At 41.9% G+C, this 17,796-nt stretch overlaps 1 protein-coding gene across 2 annotated transcripts in view; it reads left to right on the top strand.

Moving 5' to 3' along the window:
* Nucleotides 1-17,796, top strand: part of GALNT17 (polypeptide N-acetylgalactosaminyltransferase 17) — a 568,205-nt gene that overhangs the window by 183,845 nt on the left and 366,564 nt on the right. For both annotated transcript variants that reach the window (XM_002743912.6, XM_078354172.1), the window contains one exon: nucleotides 3,543-3,726. In XM_002743912.6, coding sequence (XP_002743958.1) covers nucleotides 3,543-3,726 — 184 coding nt within the window. The remainder of the gene's footprint in view (nucleotides 1-3,542; nucleotides 3,727-17,796) is intronic.

Genomic DNA, 17,796 nt, shown 5'->3' with positions numbered 1-17,796 from the left:
TGTGTTTCCATTATTGACTTGAGTACCCTTTGAAGAGCTTGTAATCTTCAGTGGCCATTCTCTGACCTCTGGAGACCATGTAAATTTAGATAAACGCATGTGTAGTCTCAAGTGCTGGGTTGGGATGTTTTCACCCCAACTCTGAGCACACCCAGAGGCCATCTTGTTTGTCTCATTATGCTGTTCCTTGGATTTGCAAAAAAAAAAAAAAAAAAAAAATTCCAGTCTTTCAGGTGCCCAAACTTTTGCAGATATTTCAGTTTCAATGACAGTTCTCAAGAGAATCCCAAATCTCATATCCTGTGCACGCTTGAGCTCTGAAGCTGCAGCAACCCGTCCTATCCCTCTCTCTGAGAGCAGACAGACTCAACTCTGATTTTACCTTACCTCTAGGAGTTTCCCTTTCATTCTTGCAAGATCAGCTATATATTTCAAATATTTTAAAATTGTTTTATTGAGCATTTTAGGGATTTTGCTAGAAAATTTTCATGTTGGGTAGCCTTTCCTCTTGCTGTGAATAGAATTGTCTATCATAAGTGGTTTTTTTCTTAACAACTGTATTGAGGGGTTTTGTTGTTGTTGTTGTTGAGACAAAGTCTCGCTTTGTTGCCAGGCTGGGGTGCAGTGACACAATCTCGGCTCACCGCAACCTCTGCCTGCTGGGTTCAAACAATTCTCCTGCCTCAGCCTCCCGAGTAGCTGGGATTACAGGTGCGTGCCACCACACCGGGCTAATTTTTGTATTTTTAGTAGAGATGGGGTTTCGCAGTGTTGGCCAGGATGGTCTCAAATTCCTAGCCTCAAGTAGCAAGTGATCTGGCCCCTCGGCCTCCTCAAGTGCTGGGATTACAGGCGTGAGACACCGCGCCCAGCCATATTGAGATATTTTACAGAGCTCATATCATTCATCTATTGAAAAGTGTACAGTTTCGTGGTTATTTAGCATCTCCACAAATTTCTGCCCCCGTCACCATGATCTAATGCTGTAACATTCCCATTACTCCAGGAAGAGGCCCTATCCATATGAGCAGTCGCTCTCCATTCCCCTCCGAGTCCCCCCTTCCCTAAGCAACCACGGGTCTACATTCAGGTTCTACAGATTCAACTTTTCTGTACATTTCACATAAATAGAATAACGTGGTCTTTTGTGATTAGCTTCCTTTACTTGGTATAACATTTTCAAGTCAAGGTTCACTCACGTCACAGCTTGGCTCACTATTTCATTCTTCCATATTGCCCAATATCCCATTGGTCAATGTAATGTGCTATATTTTGTTTTTATATATGGTATTTTGGGAGACACTATATTTTGTTTTTCCATTCATCCGTTGATGGACAGTTTAGCTCATAAGAATAATGCAGCTGTGGACATTTGTGCACAAGTTTTGGTGGGGATGAATGTTTCCATTTTTCTTGGGTTTATACCTAGGAGTGGAATTGCTGGGTCGTATGGTTACTATATTTATCATTTTTGTTTTTGAGACAAAGTCTTGCTCTGTCACCCAGGCTGGAGTACAGTGGTGGGATCTTGGCTCACTGCAATCTCTGTCTCCTGGGTTCCAGTGATTCTCCTGCCTCAGTCTCTCGAATAGTTGGGATTACAGGTGCCCACCACCACACCCAGCTAATTTTTGTACTTTTAGTGGAGACGGGGTTTTACTATGTTGGCCAGGCTGGTCTCCAACTCCTGACCTCAGGTGATCCGCCTACCTTGGCCTCCCAAAGTGCTGGGATTGCAGGTGTGAGCCACTGCGCCCAGCCCATATTTAGCATTTTGAAGAAAAACCCAACCGTTTTCCAAAGTGGCAGCTAGTGTACCACTGTTCATTCCCACTAGTAATGCTGCATCACAAGTGATGTTAAAACCAGTCACAGGTGTTTGCACTCAACACGCGAGGAGTCCTTGTAGAGTTCTGAGGACAGTTCAGGGGATGCCATTGGAACACTTGTTACGCATTGGTGTGGATCAGATTCAAGACGAGGGAGCAGGCAGGAAGTGCTGGAGTACCCTACTTCTCCGCTGATAGGGTCTCTATGGGATGACGGCCGCAAGAAAAGATGTCGGGACTCCTGAAGTGCGTATTGGACGGAGGAAATGATTCTCAGGCAGAAAAATGATGCTCATCTGACAGGCGCTCACTCAACCTTTGCTTTCGATCTTGATATTACAGAAAATAAATTTCTGTTTTCAGAGCAGCAGGAGAGAGAATACAAGCTTTGCCACTAGGTGATGAAGAACCATCTCATGACCGGAGCAGATTTCTTGGCTCTTAACTTGCTTAGGGGATGTCTTCACGGAAACTGCGAATCCTTCTGGGTGCCTCGGGCTGCCCAGGCTATGAAAGCCAAGAGCCAAGGAAGCTGGTCCGTCTTCTTTCTGTCAGTGGCAGCAACGAAATGCTGGTTATTGGTTATCCATCATTTAAATGGATCCAGTGTGTGTGTGTGTGTGTGTGTGTGTGTGTGTGTGTGTGTACGCGCTGAGTTAGCTGGAACATTTGAAATGGCAGAAGGCAATGAGGACCCTTAACAACGAAAGTTTTCTAGCTAAGTAGTAAAGCCTCCCGTAACTCCAGGATTTAAAAATTGCCCATCAGGCTGTTTATCCTATGTTTATTCTATGTTTAAATGGAATAATACGTTTCAAGCTGCCACCTTCCTGGGAGCTTGCAATTGCTCAGTGAGGCTTGGTGCAGAGGCTTCCAACTCTACTTGGCACGGTTATCACCCTTGTGGAGTTTTTTCTTTTCCTCTGTGATTTATTCTCAGACATTTGGTATTTCCTGTTGCCATTTAGGTAAAATTTAAATAAAACCATTAGAGAAAGAGCTGTGTCAGAATGTTGGACCCTTTAAACTCAGGATAAAAATCAGTCTCTATGTCGCTTTCTGTTCAAATGAGGCAAAAGCACCTGCAGTTTGGCAGTGATCTGTGACTTGCTGCTTTATTCTACTCCCTCCTGCTCTAGTTCCTTCTAGCAACAGGGAAACAGGCATGAATAATGACCCCGGTTCTGTCTCATGTCCTGTGTCCTCTCTGGTCCCCATTTCTCCCACTGTAGATGGTCTCTCCCTCTTACAGACCCCCGTCTCATCCCAGTTCCCAAAAGGAGAGAGAGAGGATTGCTTTGTTTTTGAGACAGAGTCTTGCTATGTTGCCCAGGCTGGAGTGCAGTGGTGCAATCTCGGCTGACTGCAACCTCCTTCTGCTGGGTTCAAGAGATTCTCCTGCCTCAGCCTCCCAATTAGCTGGGGACTACAGGCATGCGCCACAACGCCCAGCTAATTTTTGTATTTTTTGGTGGAGACGGAGGGAGAGGATTCTGATTAGTAACCAGATTTTAACCCCAGAACTCTGTGGCCTTGACCTTCCTCTCAATAGAAATGTTTTCAGGGCCTATACCTGGGTTGGGTAAATTGAGGACATCATTTTTTTCTTTGACAGGTAATGTTAAAATGTCTATTGAAGCTATAGTGGAGATTGAGTGATACATCCTGGTATGGTGGTTTTCTAATAATTCTTTTTTCTCCTGCTTTTTCTAGGCTTGTCAAAATCCCTTGGGCTCATTGAAGGTTATGGTGGGCGGGGCAAAGGGGGCCTTCCGGCTACTCTTTCCCCTGCTGAGGAAGAGAAGGCCAAGGGGCCCCATGAGAAATATGGCTACAATTCCTACCTCAGTGAAAAAATTTCACTGGACCGTTCCATTCCGGATTATCGTCCCACCAAGTAAGTTCTGGTTCAGTCATTCGGGGAGAGTGATGGGTCGTAAGAGTGGGTGTAGACCCGAAGTCTGTGACATTTTCCATTCTTATTTGTAATTCTTATTTGTAGCTCGTAGGGGAGTTTTTATTTTCATTTCCTTGTCAATAAATAAACTTAGTACTCCTGTTGCTTATGAAAGATTAGATAAACAAAAAAGTTAAGTTGTTGTAAAAGTGTTCCAGAAACATATAGAAAGGGCCTCATTACAAAAAGCTTTATATTGTATTTTATTTATTATTATTCTTTAATGTTTATTTTATGGTCAGGGGAACATGTAGGTTTGTGATATAGGTGAATTGCATGCCACAGGGGTTCAGTGTATAGATGATTTCATCACCCAAATAATAAGCATAGTACCCGACAGGTAGTTTCTTGATTCTCACCCTCCTCCCTCCTTCCACCTTCAAGTAGGCCCCATGTCTTCATTCCCCTCTTTGTGTCCATGTGTACTGAGCGTTCAGCTCCCACCTGTAAGTGAGGACTGTGGTATTTCTGTTCCTGAGTTCGTTTGCTTAGGATAATGACCTCTAACTCCATCCATGTTACTGCAAAGGACATGATGTGATTCCTTTTTATGGCTGCATAGTATTCCATGGTGTATATGTGCCACATTTCCTTCATCTGGTATACTATTGTTGGGCATTTAGGTTGATTCCGTTTGTTTGCTATGGTGAATAGTGCTGTAATGAACATACCTGTCCATGTGTCTTTACGGTAGAACAATTTATATTCCTTTGGGTGCGTGCCCAATGATGGGATTGCTGGGTCAGATCGTTGTGCTTTGAGCTCTTTGAAGCATCTCCAAACTGCTTTCTACAATGGCTGAGCTAATGTACATTCTCACAAGCAGTGTATAACCGCTCCCTTTTCTCTGCAGCCTCTCCAGCATCTGTCATTTCTTTTGACATTTTAGTAATAGCCATTATGATTGGTTGAAATGGTATCTCATTATGGTTTTGATTTGCATTTTTCTAAAAAAAAAAATCACCGTGATCTCATTTGGGGACAGCAGCTATTGAAGTTTCAGTATTTTGTCTTTGAGTCTATTTTCTATGCAGATTATGAGCGAATGATATATCACTTATTTAACACTAAATCGTGAGTATTTTCTGATATTATTAATAATGATCTGTTTCCATTCTTGGAAATTTAGGTTATTTTCAATTTTTTGTTATTATATATAACATTCTATGGAATATTTTTTCAGTCATATCTTTATAACTACTGATTTGATATTTATTTTCTGAATCCACACATTTTATTTTTTTGAGACAGAGTTTCACTCTTGTTGCCTAGGCTGGAGTGCAACAAGAGCAAAATGGCATGATCTCAGCTCACCACAACCTCCACCTCCCAGGTTCAAGCGATTCTCCTGCCTCAGCCTCCCAAGTAGCTGGGATTACAGACATGTGCCACCACGCCCAGCTAATTTTGTATTTTTACTAGGAACAAAGATTCTCCATGTTGGTCAGGCTGGTCTCCGCCCGTCCCGTCCTCCCAAAGTGCTGGGATTACAGGTGTGACCCACTGCCAAATCCACACTTCTGAAGGTGTACAGTAGAGGGATATTTTTGGAGATTTTTGTTACGTATTGTAATATTTTCCTCCAGAAAACCGACGGTAATTCTACTCCTATTAGAATTTTACTAGACCTTTCCAATACTGCGTACTAGCATGTAAAAAACACCAAACTCATAGGTTATTGTTTCAACTTACACTTTTTTGTATGAAATTCTTGCCATTTAAAAAGCTTTCGGCTGACATCTATAATATAGATGTGGCTGACATATACAGTGGCTCACATCTATAATCCTAGCACTTTGGGAAGATTACTTGAGCCCGAGTTCGAGATCAGTCTGGGCAACATGGCAAAGCGTTGTGTCTACAAAAACCGTAAGTTAGCCATGTGTGGTGGTGCTTTCCTATAGTCCCAGTTCCTCCAGAGGCTGAGGGTCACCTGAGCCTGGGGGTTGAGGCTGCAGTAAGCCGCCATTGCCACTGCTTTCCAGTCTGGGCAAGAGAGTGAGACACTGTCTAGAAACTATGTGTGTGCATTTTGGTTGGATCATGAGAGGTCTTTGTTCTGTGCTCTTGGATTTAAGAATTACTTATTTCCTGCTTGTAAAAGAGACAAAAGAGGCTAGACATAGTGTCAAGATGCTGGAGAGAAAGCGCCTATGTTTCCTCTCCACCTTGGCTTCTCAGATTCTCCATTTTCTTTTCTTTTCTTTTTTTTTTTTTTGAGACGGAGTTTCACTCTTGTTACCCAAGCTGGAGTGCAATGGCGCGATCTCGGCTCACTGCAACCTCCACCTCCTGGGTTCAGGCAATTCTCCTGCCTTAGCCTCCTCCTGAGTAGCTGGGATTACAGGCACGCACCACCATGCCCAGCTAATTTTTTGTATTTTTAGTAGAGACGGGGTTTCACCATGTTGTCCAGGATGGTCCCGATCTGTTGACCTTGTGATCTACCCGCCTCGGCCTCCCGAAGTGCTGGGATTACAGGCGTGAGCCATCGCGCCCGGCCAGATTCTCCATTTTCTATTAGATTTGTATCGTCTCTCTTTTTTTATTTAGAGTGGTCCTTGCTTGGAGTAGATTATTTCTTTATCAAATGAATTTTTTACAAATCAGTTAAGTGTCTCAGTTACTGAGAAAAATAGATTCAAGATAAAGAAAATTATCTTAAATGGATTTCAATTTGCAGCATTAGCTGAGACCCCTGTTAAGTGTCTCTCTCTACCAAATAAGCATATATTCATTTAGAATCACTAGAAACATACCTTACCCCTGCTGGAAGCTATTTTGTGTCCCTGGACTTTTGCTCTCCGAACATCTGTCTGTTTTTATTTGCTGATGCTCTCTGATTAGCCTTTCTTATTCGGACATTGGCAAATAAACATGGCCCTGTTTTTTTGTACTTCTATGAGAATGAAAATGCCTCCAAAACGAGGTTACTGGAAATGAGCTGGTTGAACAAGTATTATCATGTGCCAGATGGTTTTCTCCACACTGGAGCTAGACCATTTGATGAAGCACAGTCCTTGCCTACTTACTTCTTCTATACAAGCAGGTCAGTATAGCACAAGGTACGTGCTGGCTAGACACTCACGCAAGATGTGCAGGGCAGATCGGAGAAAGTTTTTTGTTTGAGATAATGCCTGAAGGATCATTAAGGGATAGAAAACTGAAGACTGGGGGGCCAGGCGCGGTGGCTCATGCCTGTAATCCCAGCACTTTGGGAGGCTGAGGCAGCCAGATCACCTGAGGTCAGGAGTTCGCGACCAGCCTGGCCAATGTGATGAAACTTTGTCTCTACTAAAAAATACAAAAACAGTAGCTGAGCATGGTGGCATGTGCCTGTGGTCCCAGCTGCTTGGAAGGCTGAGTGAGACAGGAGAATCGCTTGAAACTGGCAGGTGGAGGTTTGTAGTGAGCTGAGATTGTGCCCCGGCACTCCAGCCTGGGTGACAGAGCGAGACTCTGTCTCAAAAAAGAAAAAAAAAAGGAAAATTGAAATTAGGAGAGGGATAAGGGTGGACCAGGCAGGAGAACAGAAGAAGCACAGTTGGTTTCGGGGTAGGGGGGTGTAGGTACAGGGAACAGTAATGCAGCATACTCAGGGAGGAACCCATACCCCAATATTGCTGTGTGGTATAGCACGATGGCTTGAACATACCATTTGTATGTCATCCTTCCTGAAACCCTATTAAAATCATAGCAAAGGAATAGAGAGAAAAAAACAGGTCAAGTGATGATCAGAGAAGAGACATGTACAAAATTTTGGAAGATGGAGACAGGATGGCTAATGGTAACTGTCAGAGTAAGCAGGGTGAAGCTGAGACCCAACCTCCCACGTGAGATGGGTGGGGGTGGTGAGAGCAGAAGAACGCACTGTAGCCAGGAGCCCCAGAGACTCAGGAATTGGAGGGGACAGGCATTTCTGATGGCTGTAGGGGGATTTGAGCAGAAGAAATGCAGTTAGCAGGTATGTCCCCAGATCCTTTCTTCAACTGTGCACAGCCAGCGACTGCCCTTTCTCATCTGGCGCAATATGGGAGGTTTACTCCCTGGAGAAGATCAACTGTGATTCACAGAGGTGACCTTGGACAGAGGATAACAAGACTGCAAATGAAATGGGATAGCTTTCCAGCTCCATTACCCCTCTCTTACTCCTGTAAGCAAGAGTTTGAAGAATCCACTTAGAGAAAATTATTCAGCCTAAGGAAAGGGCTGATAGATCTGACAGCTGGGGGAACCCCAAAATGGCTGGGCTCTGCTCTTTAACTATTAGTATAGCATGCCTGTTGTAAAGATTCATCCTTTTATGTAAGGCAATCCTACTGTAAAATAAGAAAAGAAAGGCAGGATCACTTGACATCTCAGCAGAGCCTTTGTTATAGCAGATGTTAACAACAACAGAAAATGGTAAACAGAAACAACAAAGTTTAAAACTATAATCAATGAATTAGGAGGTCATAGAATGTTTTGTTTTCCTTATAAACCAAGAGTAAATAGATATGTTAAGATAATAATCATAAGGCCAGGTGTGGTGGCTCATGCCTGTATTGCCAGCACCTTGAGAGGCCAAGGTGGATGGATCCTTTGAGGTCAGGAGTTCAAGACCAACCTGGCCAACATGGTGAAACCCCGTCTCTACTAATAATACAAAAACATTAACTGGGCGTGGTGGTGCATGCCTGTAATCCCAGCTACTTGGGAGGCTGAGGCAGGAGAATCGCTTGAACTGGGGAGACAGAGGTTGCAGTGAGCTGAGATTGCACTATTGTACTCCAGCCTGGCCAACAGAGTAAGACTCTGCCTCAAAAAAAATCATAGAATAAAAAACAAATCTTAAAAGTTAAAAGTTAGTTAGACCTGTAGTCCTAGCTACTCAGGAGGCTGTGATAGGAGGATCACTTGAGCCTAGGAGTTAGAATCCAGCTTGGGCAACATAGCAAGACCCTATCTCTAATAAAACAAAAATTAAATAGAAATAAATAATTCAATAAGGAGTCAGAAGACAGCACTGAGAAATGTTCTAAAAAACAGGAAAAAAAAAGAAATGAAAAGCAGGACAGGAAAGATCAAAAGAAATTAGATCAGTCCAGTAGGTTCAACACCCACTAATGAGAAAATCAGAGAGAACAGAGAGAAGAAAGTCATCAAACAAATGAGGCAGGAAAACTTCCCAGAACTGTGGGATGTGAGCTTTCAGATTAGATGATCCACCCAGTTCCTACATCATGTATGAAAAGAAAAAAGCTAAACTCACATCAAGAAATGTAAATGTAAAATTTCAAAACAACTTGGATGAAGAAAAAGTCCTAAAAGCTTTCGGAGAGTAAATGCAGATTACGTATAGTTGGCATTAAATTTCTCTGTAGAAGCATTAAAAACTAGAAGACAATGGAAGAATACTCAAATAGTTTTGAGAGAAAAAAATAATGTTCAATTTAGAATTCTTACAGTCATCTGTAGAATACATTGGGCCAGGAGCAAATGCAAAGTAAACCCATTGCATAAATAGGTTCTTAAGAATTTTACCTTCTTGGAATCTGTTTTGAGGAAGCTGCTCAAGCACATGCTCCAGCAAAACAAAGGAGTGAAGTAAGGAGGATGTTGAAGAGATGCTCCAGGATAACGTTCTAGGGTGACAGCCATGTAGCAGGCCAAGAGATCAATTATTCCCACATTTTTAGAGATAAACTTCCTAGAACTTCCTGTGGATGCAGGAGGATGCAGGGCTTCAGGAGGTGTGTCTCTAAAGGAGGTGTGAAGGGGCAAAATTGTGTGATTGTCTAGTGTTTCTGACTGCATTAAGATGTTTTCTTCACTCCTCTTTCCAAAAGTTTGGGACTTTTTACTGATTGTGTTAGGCCATTGTGTTGCTATAAAGGAATACCTGAGACTGGGTAATTTATAAGTAAAAGAGGTTTAATTAGCTCACTTTTCTGCAGGCTGTCCAGGAAGCATGCTGCTTGGCATCTGCTTGGCTTCTGATGAGGCCTCAGGAAGCTTACAATCATGGCTGAAGCCAAAGGGTGAGCCAGCCCATCGCATGACAATAGGGGGAGCAAAAGAGAAAGAGAGTGGGAGATGCCACACACTTTTAAACAACCAGATCTCATGTGAACTCACTCATTATCAAGAGGATGGCACTAAGCCATTTATGGGGATCCACCCCATGATCCAGATGCCTCCCATTAGGCCCTACCTCCCACACTGGGAACTACATTTCAACATGAGACTTGGCTGAGGCACAGATCCCAACCACATTACCGATAGGCACAAAACAGCTTGTGAAAAAGCAAAGCAATAACTACAGGAAAAACAAAATTCTCCAATGAAGAAACCATACTTCCATATATTCTGTAGCTCAGCTCTGAACAATATTCAATATTCAGTATTGTAGTCATATAAATATAAATATTGCATATTGATTTAAACACAAAGTATGGTATAATTATTGGAAGAAGGAGGAGGTGAAATGTGTATGTGAGGTGTGGGTAATGTAAGGAAACAAAATCTACATTGTCAATAAAAGGAAATCAATTGAAAATATCTAAAATTACACATCAAGAAATAGTAACATAACCATTTTTATTTAGCAACATTGAGATTACAGAAGTTGAAGGACACCATAAATATTTTAAGAAAATTTCAATTAAACAATAAATATAAACCAATACGAAAAAAAAAAACTCACAAAACTTGTGGGATGAAAGTACAGTGGAAGAACAAGCTGGAGAACTAGCTTGAATGGTATGATCACATTTGCTTTTCAGATTATCCTGACCACTAAGTGTTGGGTAAATTTGAAGGTGAATTTTGAGATGAATTTGAGGGCTTCCTATAGGCCATAAGCAGTAACCAAAGGGACAGTAGTAAATTCTGAGCTCCACAGCAAAAGTAACCAAATTAACCTCTCTTAATTGCAAATTAATCCCCACCATCAAAGAGTTGCAAGGCCTTTGCCTTAGAAGCAGCTCCTCTGCAGAGCCGTTTCCTTCCTCTGGAGAATTATCCCCCAATGGGTAGGATCCTTTCTGTTAAGCCCCAAACAGCTCTCACAAGTTTTTGAGAAGCTTTAAGCAGGCTAATTTCACTGCAATTTAAAACAGAACCTCAAGTTACTTTAATTTTTGCTGTTTTATTGCTATATTAAACTTGAGAAAATTGTTTTTCTTATAAATATGAATGAATGTTTAGGTAGCAGTAAGATTAACCATTTCTTTGTCACATTTCAGGCAAATGAATTCCAAAATGCTGTTTTCCATTTATTTTTACTCTGTGATTTTTTTTTCTTCCACTGGACAGATATTTTAAACTTGTATGAATCCCAAACTGTCAATCTTTCCATTTTCATTTCTTGCCTGCTTTAAAGTGTAAAAAGATATTATTCTGCAGAATACTTATAAATATTCTATTCTGTTTTGTGTTCCTTTTCTATGACTCTTTTATATTTCACCCTTCCATCCTTCTAGAGTTTATTTTGGAATATGGTTTAAGTTTGTATCTTTCATTTCAAAGATGTGTCCCTGTTTTTAGAAGACAGCTTTTTCAAAATAATCTTATAAATAACCGTTCTCTTTCTCTTATTTGGAGGTACTAAATTGTTACATTTTATGCTTTTTATATATATGTAGGCTTATTTTCTCTGTGATGTTCTTTTGGTCTGTATTTCTTTTTTTCTTCTTTTTCTTTTCCTTTCTTGGTTTTCTAGAAATCACTAAAAATGGTTGTTTGACTAAAGTTGCCAATCTACCAGGCACTGTGCCAGCAGTTTGGACAAGAGCAAGGCATGTTGGCCCGAGAGGACTTCAAAGAGAGTAGGAGAGGCTGGTGGCTATTTATAGTCCTTTTGGTCACTTTTAGAGGGCCTTAGGAAGTAAGATAAAGGCATGAGGCATTCTGGGAAAGGCAGAAGGTGACCTTGACCTTATTGGCAAGCAGGAGTTTTCCCTCTAAGAGGAAGCAGGACATTTGAGAGAGAACAGCAAGTGCAGTGACAAGTAGCTCAGTTTGTGAAAAAGCAAAGCAACTATTAACTTCAGGAAAAAAGCAAAAGCCCTTAAAGAAAGGAATTGCAATTCCACGTGCTCTGTGTCTCAGGGGAAAGTTCTTGGATTTTGGGATTAAGGAAAATGGAAAACTTTTGGCTAGAGAGTAGTTTCCACAGTGAATTGTGTAAGAAAAATGTGGAGTAGAAGGAGTAAGCCAGGCTGGGAAGTGTCTCATGTTCCAACCCTGGGTGGGGACTTCCACATTTTCAGTAGATGCCAATAAAGGATTAGAGGCAAGATGGTATTATTATTATAATTTCTTTTTTTTTTTTAACAATAATGATAACTGTGGTAGAAATGTGGAGAATGGAATGGAGAACATGGAGGCTGGTAACCCGATGGCTAAATACAAGTCATGGTTACCAGCATTTATTGGTGCCAACGGTGTGCTAGATATTGCCAAAGAGAGAAGAGGGGTTCTTTTAATAATACAATGAGAACTTTATTATTATTATGCTACCCTTTTTTTTTTGAGACAGAGCTCTGTCGCCAGGCACCAGGCTGGAGTGCAGTGGCACAATCTCAGCTCACTTATGCTATTTTATACAGTTGCTTTTCTGTAACAAACTAAGGCCCAAGCAGGCATAAGGAGGAAGAACTGGATTCAAGAAAATCCTAGAGAGAATTAGCAGAATGAGGCAACTAATTGGATATAGATGAAGTGGGTGTGTTAGCTTGGGAGATGGAGTGGAAGTGACCTCATTATCTGGAAGAGAGAATTCTGTTCATATTTTGTAAGGAAAGTAGCAGCTCTGCTTGTCCAGGGGTCCCCACACTTTTGGTTTTCTTGAGTAACCACAGGACATGAATCTGTCCTGTTTGTTCATGATTTGGCTGTGTGTGTGTAAGAAGGTAACCCTTGGTGACACCAGAAGCTGGGCAAGGCTTTCTAAGCCCCCACTTTTTTTTTCTGAGATATACCATTCTATATCACATTGTGGCATAGTAATTATCTGCTTTTCCAATTATCTCGTATTATGAGGGAGGGACCACAGAAATCTGTCTGTGCTTATTAAAGCCACTGCTGAGATCCCTGCACCAATTTTATGATATGCTTTCTCCTCTCAAACCATGTAGGTAATTTATGAGCAGTTTCTACTGCTGTTATCTTCAATTTCTCCTTTGGCCTCTTGCTTATAAATCCCGATGTCAGGTTTCTTTGGAATTCATTTTGCTTCACTCACAAAGTCTCCTCTTTCCTTCATCACAGCAAATCCTAACCCACTTTATCCCAACCATGTCTGCTTTGGGTGCGGATGGGATGATGCCCCAGTGAACCATCCTCATGTCATGCCCAGTGGACAGATGCATGCTGTGGTCGGGAGGTCAGGAATGATGTCCGGGCTCTCCATGGGTATCTGAGAATCATCCAACTCCTGTGGGTATTTTAGGTTGAGTCTGTGCGCATGTGACTCATATGAGTATGCGAGTCCTGGTCTTACAATGAATGAGTGGAGCGAAGCTACTCGTGGCTCAATATGCAACTCAAGATTCCTCGCTGTGAAAAGGACACCTCTGATTATAGTAGCTGTGATGGAGTCTTTTTTATATGAATCATTCCTCTAACAAGAGGTACCCTCTGTCTCACAGATTGGTTTTTATATAGAGTGAAAGTGCCTTAAAAAGAGTCAAGAGTCCAGTGGGGCATGGGGGCTCATGCCTGTAATTGCAACACTTTGTGAGGCTGAGGCAAGAAGATCTCCTGAGGTCAGGAGTTTGAGACCAGCCTGGATGACGTAGCAAGACCTGTCTCTACTAAAAATTAAAAAAAAAACAATAAGCTGGATATCGTAGTGTGTGCCTGTAGTCCCAGCTGCTGGAGAGGTTGAAGTGGGGGAATTGCTTGAGCCCAGGAGTCCAAGGCTGCAGTGAGCTATGATCATGCCACTGCACTCCATCTTGGATAACAGAAATGCATATGTACACATGAGTGTGAGTGCATATGTGTGTAAATACATTATATTTATGTATTATACTTACATATTATATATATTTTCTTTTAAAGGGTCAAAAATTCTGGTAAACTTTCTTTTTCACAGACCCACATGGGCACTCAGAGTAGCTGTCCAATGAATAATGATAATAAATAGCCGTATGCTTAGGAGTGTCCCTGAGTTACTAACCACAATAATTTTTCCCTACTATTGACTACCTTTTATGTTTTTGTTGCTGTACACCATGTTTTATTGATCTCATTTAAATTTAACTGCTCTCTGAAGCAACTATTCCCATCCCTTCTTTTAAAAATGAGACAAGGTGGCTGTGGAGAGGTTAAGCAACTTACCTGAGGTCACACAGCTAATAAATGCCAGGACCTGGATTCAAACCCAGCTCTGTGTATGTCTTCAAAGTCTGTGGATGTCCCCACATCAAGTGCCTAACCCATGTCTGCAGAATGGAACCTTCTGTTCTATTCCGGGATTGCCAGAAGGAAAAGAAATTCTGAGTCGTACAGAAAGTAGACAAGACAGTCTATCTGGGGAGTCTTGTGTGTCGAGGCACGGGGGTGGGTGTGCGGGTGGGTTTGCTTCTTTAATTTTCTTCTCTTGGTACTTTTTAGTTCTTGCAAAGCTACCAAAATTCCAAAGGAGTTTTATGTTGAATTTGAGGAGCTGTTGCCTGTGAGGGCCCTAGTAGAGTAGCGTAACACAGTTGAAACCCTCTTTAAGGCATACAGCATTAAAAAAAATAAAACATGGAAGGAAAAATTGTATAATTTTTTTGGGTTAAGAAAGGTCTTACCATGGAGTTTATACAGAGGAGGAACTTTATTTGCTAAAGCTGGTCTTCACCCAGCAATGGGACGGAAGAGTGGAATATGGAAGTTGGGTGCCATTTCCTCTAGTGTGTGAGGGTGATATGATTCCTGCAATATTTATGAGTGAATGTCCCTCTCACTTTTGTGGATTCCCTAGATCTGAAGAAGATATCTGGGCCACTTAAAAACCTTCATGAGAAAGCTATACATAAAGGTTAAGAGCCTAGATTCAGAAATCAAAATTCCAGTCTCAGCTTTGTCTCTTTCTAGCTGTGTGACCTTGGACAAGTTGCTTAACCTCTCTGTGCCTCAGTTTCCCCATAGGTAAAGTGGTTATGTAATCATATCTACTTTAGAGTATTAGTGTGGCGATTAAACTTTTCACATGAAATGTATAGAAATGTCTACCTATACATTTTATGCAATAATATACATTTCAGGCACAAGCCATCACACCTGGCCATACGCCTTATCTTTAAAACACTTTGAATTAAATGACAGAATCTTCAGGAAAATATCTACTGAAAAGTGATATGATACCTTTAGCCTTGCACTAACATGAAAACCTTAAATCTAGGGCTATAGGCATTCCCTTGTCCCTAAGCCAACACAGAAATAGGCACTTTTATATACTTATAATACACTAAGGCTTAGGCATTAGTCTAAGTGTTTCTCATGCAGTCATTAATATTTGATCAGCAAGTGTGAGTGTATTAGTCTATTCTCATGCTGCTGATAAAGACATACCCAAGACTGGGTAATTTATAAAGGAAAAGGTTTAATTGACTCACAGATTAGCATGGCTGAGGATGCCTCAGGAAACTTACAATTATGGTGGAAGGGGAAGCAAACACATCCTTCTCCACATGGCAGCAGGAAGGAAAAGTGACAAGCAAAAGGGGGAAAGTCCCCTTACAAAACCATCAGATCTTGTGAGAACTCACTCACGATCATGAGAACAGCATGAAGGTAAATGCCTCCACTGTTAAATTACCTCCCACCGGGTCTCTCCCACAACATGTAGGGATTACAGGCACTATGATTCAAGATGAGATTTGGGTGGGGACACAGCGAAACCAAATCAGCGAACTTCAGTTACTTTTTAAGGAATCTTCATGATATATACTGTTATCCATTTTTTAAAGAGACAGGGCCTCCCTCTGTTGCCCAGACTAGAGGTCATTGGTATGATCATAGCTCACTACAGCCTCAAACTACTGGGCAAGTAATCCTCCTGCCTCAGCCTCCCAAGTAGCTGGGACTACAAGTGCACACAATTGCGTAGCTTTTTAAATATTTCATAGAGATTGGATCTCCCTACGTTACCAGGCTGATCTTGAATTCCTGACCTTAAGTGATCCTCTTGCCTTGTTCTGCCAAAAAGCTGGGGCTACAGGCAGAAGCCACCACACCTGGCTATACCCCTTACCTTTAAAACACCCTGGGTTAAATGACAAGATCTTCAGGAAAATGTCTACTGAAAAGTGATATATTTTTGGCCTTGCACTTACATAGAAAACTTAAATCTAGGGCAATGGTCATTTCCTTGTCCCCAAGTCAGCACAGAAATTGAGAGGGTCCAGCCTGAGACAGATGCCAGGGTGCTGGTGAGAGTCTGGGGAGGGTATGTTCCTTCATAAGGCTCCTCCTGGGCCTGGATCAGAAGGGGCATCTGTGAATTCCCCACAGCCAACATATTGAGGAAGTCTCAGTCCTCACTAAGGATGTTCTGAGGGCCCAGGAGATTTTGTGAAAGCTGGAGGGCTGGGATCAGCTACCTCCTGCTCCTGCTTCCTCCATATTAGTCAGACCGGGAGAAAAAAAGAAGTATAATGTATGTTTTTCCTCTTTCCACAAGTTGATTCTGTCCACATATTGAAGTAATTTTTCCTTGAAAAGGAGTGAATACTAAAAAATACATTTTACACCTGTAATTCTAGCACTGTGAGAGGCCGAGGGGGGCGGATCACTTGAGGTCAGGAGTTTGAGACCAGCCTGGCCAGTATGTGAAAACCTGTCTCTACTAAAAATACAAAAATTAGCTGGGCGTCGTGGTGGGCGCCTGTAGTCCCAGCTACTCAGGAGGCTGAGGCAGGAGAATCACTCGAACCTGGGAGAAGATGGTTATAGTGAGCCGAGATCATGCCGCTGCACTGCAGCCTGGAACGCAGTGAGATTCTGCCTCAAAAAGAAAAAGAAAAAGAAGAGAAATGGATGCTCTTGAGACCACTGTGTAAGAAAGAATTCCCACTTCTTTTAGAAGCAATGCCAGCCCCAAAGGTTATAAATTGGCAAAGTTAATTCAGTCTTTTCTTGGAACTTGAAAGTATTCTCACCTGAAATGCATTTAAAACGAAGTTGCAGTCAAGATTCCTCTCTGTTTCTTTCTAGAGAGCTTTCTGGACAAGTTTCAATTTCTTTCATGGAGAATTTGAAACCAGTGGATAGAACAGTGTCAGCCTTTTCCTATTTATGCATATGGATCTGCTCTGTCGCCTGTTTACAACCTCCAGGGTCACTGAGTCCCAAGTTCACATTCCCCAGATGTAGATGCAACTATGGGACATGGAATTCTCGACTTAGTAGTTTGAAGCAAACCAATATTGAGATTTACAGTAGTGGCTGTTCTTGCATCTGTTGGCCTTCGATACAATTGAGGATTGTAGACAGATGAGAAGTACAGGAGGGACTAGCTTACCTCATCTAATATTCAGAAATCCTCACATTGTTACTGGGGACTTGAGAGTTGGTACTTAAAACCTTTGTATTTCTAGGGGATTATCCTGTCTGCTTAGTCCATTGACTCCTCACTTCAGCAGTGCAGAGTTAAAAGCAACCCATCCCATACTTGCCTCCCGGCATCTACATGGGCACGCATGCACACCCGCACCCTACAAGAAAGCCCAAGCTAGTTTATACAAGCTCGCTTTAGGCAGCTTGCCAAATTCCACTCTGATTCGTTCAGTGGACAGATAGTTACATGAATACTTGCAGTACAGCAAACATTTGTTTCTCAGCCCTGAGAATAATCAATAGGAGCAAATGCCTTTGCAATCACAATGCCTGTTTATGTGTGGAGTTCTTCCTTACTCTTGGTTTGTGAGTACAGTAAACATTCTCTAAGCGGCAGCAGGAGAGAACCACGGTGCTTTCGTAATAAGGTGAGATTTACAGCCTTGTAAGAGCTGAGGGGTATAAATCAGGCTTCTG

The sequence above is a fragment of the Callithrix jacchus genome, chromosome 2 (assembly GCF_049354715.1).
Source record: "Callithrix jacchus isolate 240 chromosome 2, calJac240_pri, whole genome shotgun sequence".
In the NCBI taxonomy this organism is placed as follows: Eukaryota; Metazoa; Chordata; class Mammalia; order Primates; family Cebidae; genus Callithrix; species Callithrix jacchus.
The sequence above is the reverse complement of the archived record's forward strand: the minus strand, read 5'-3'. Positions and strand labels throughout refer to the sequence as shown.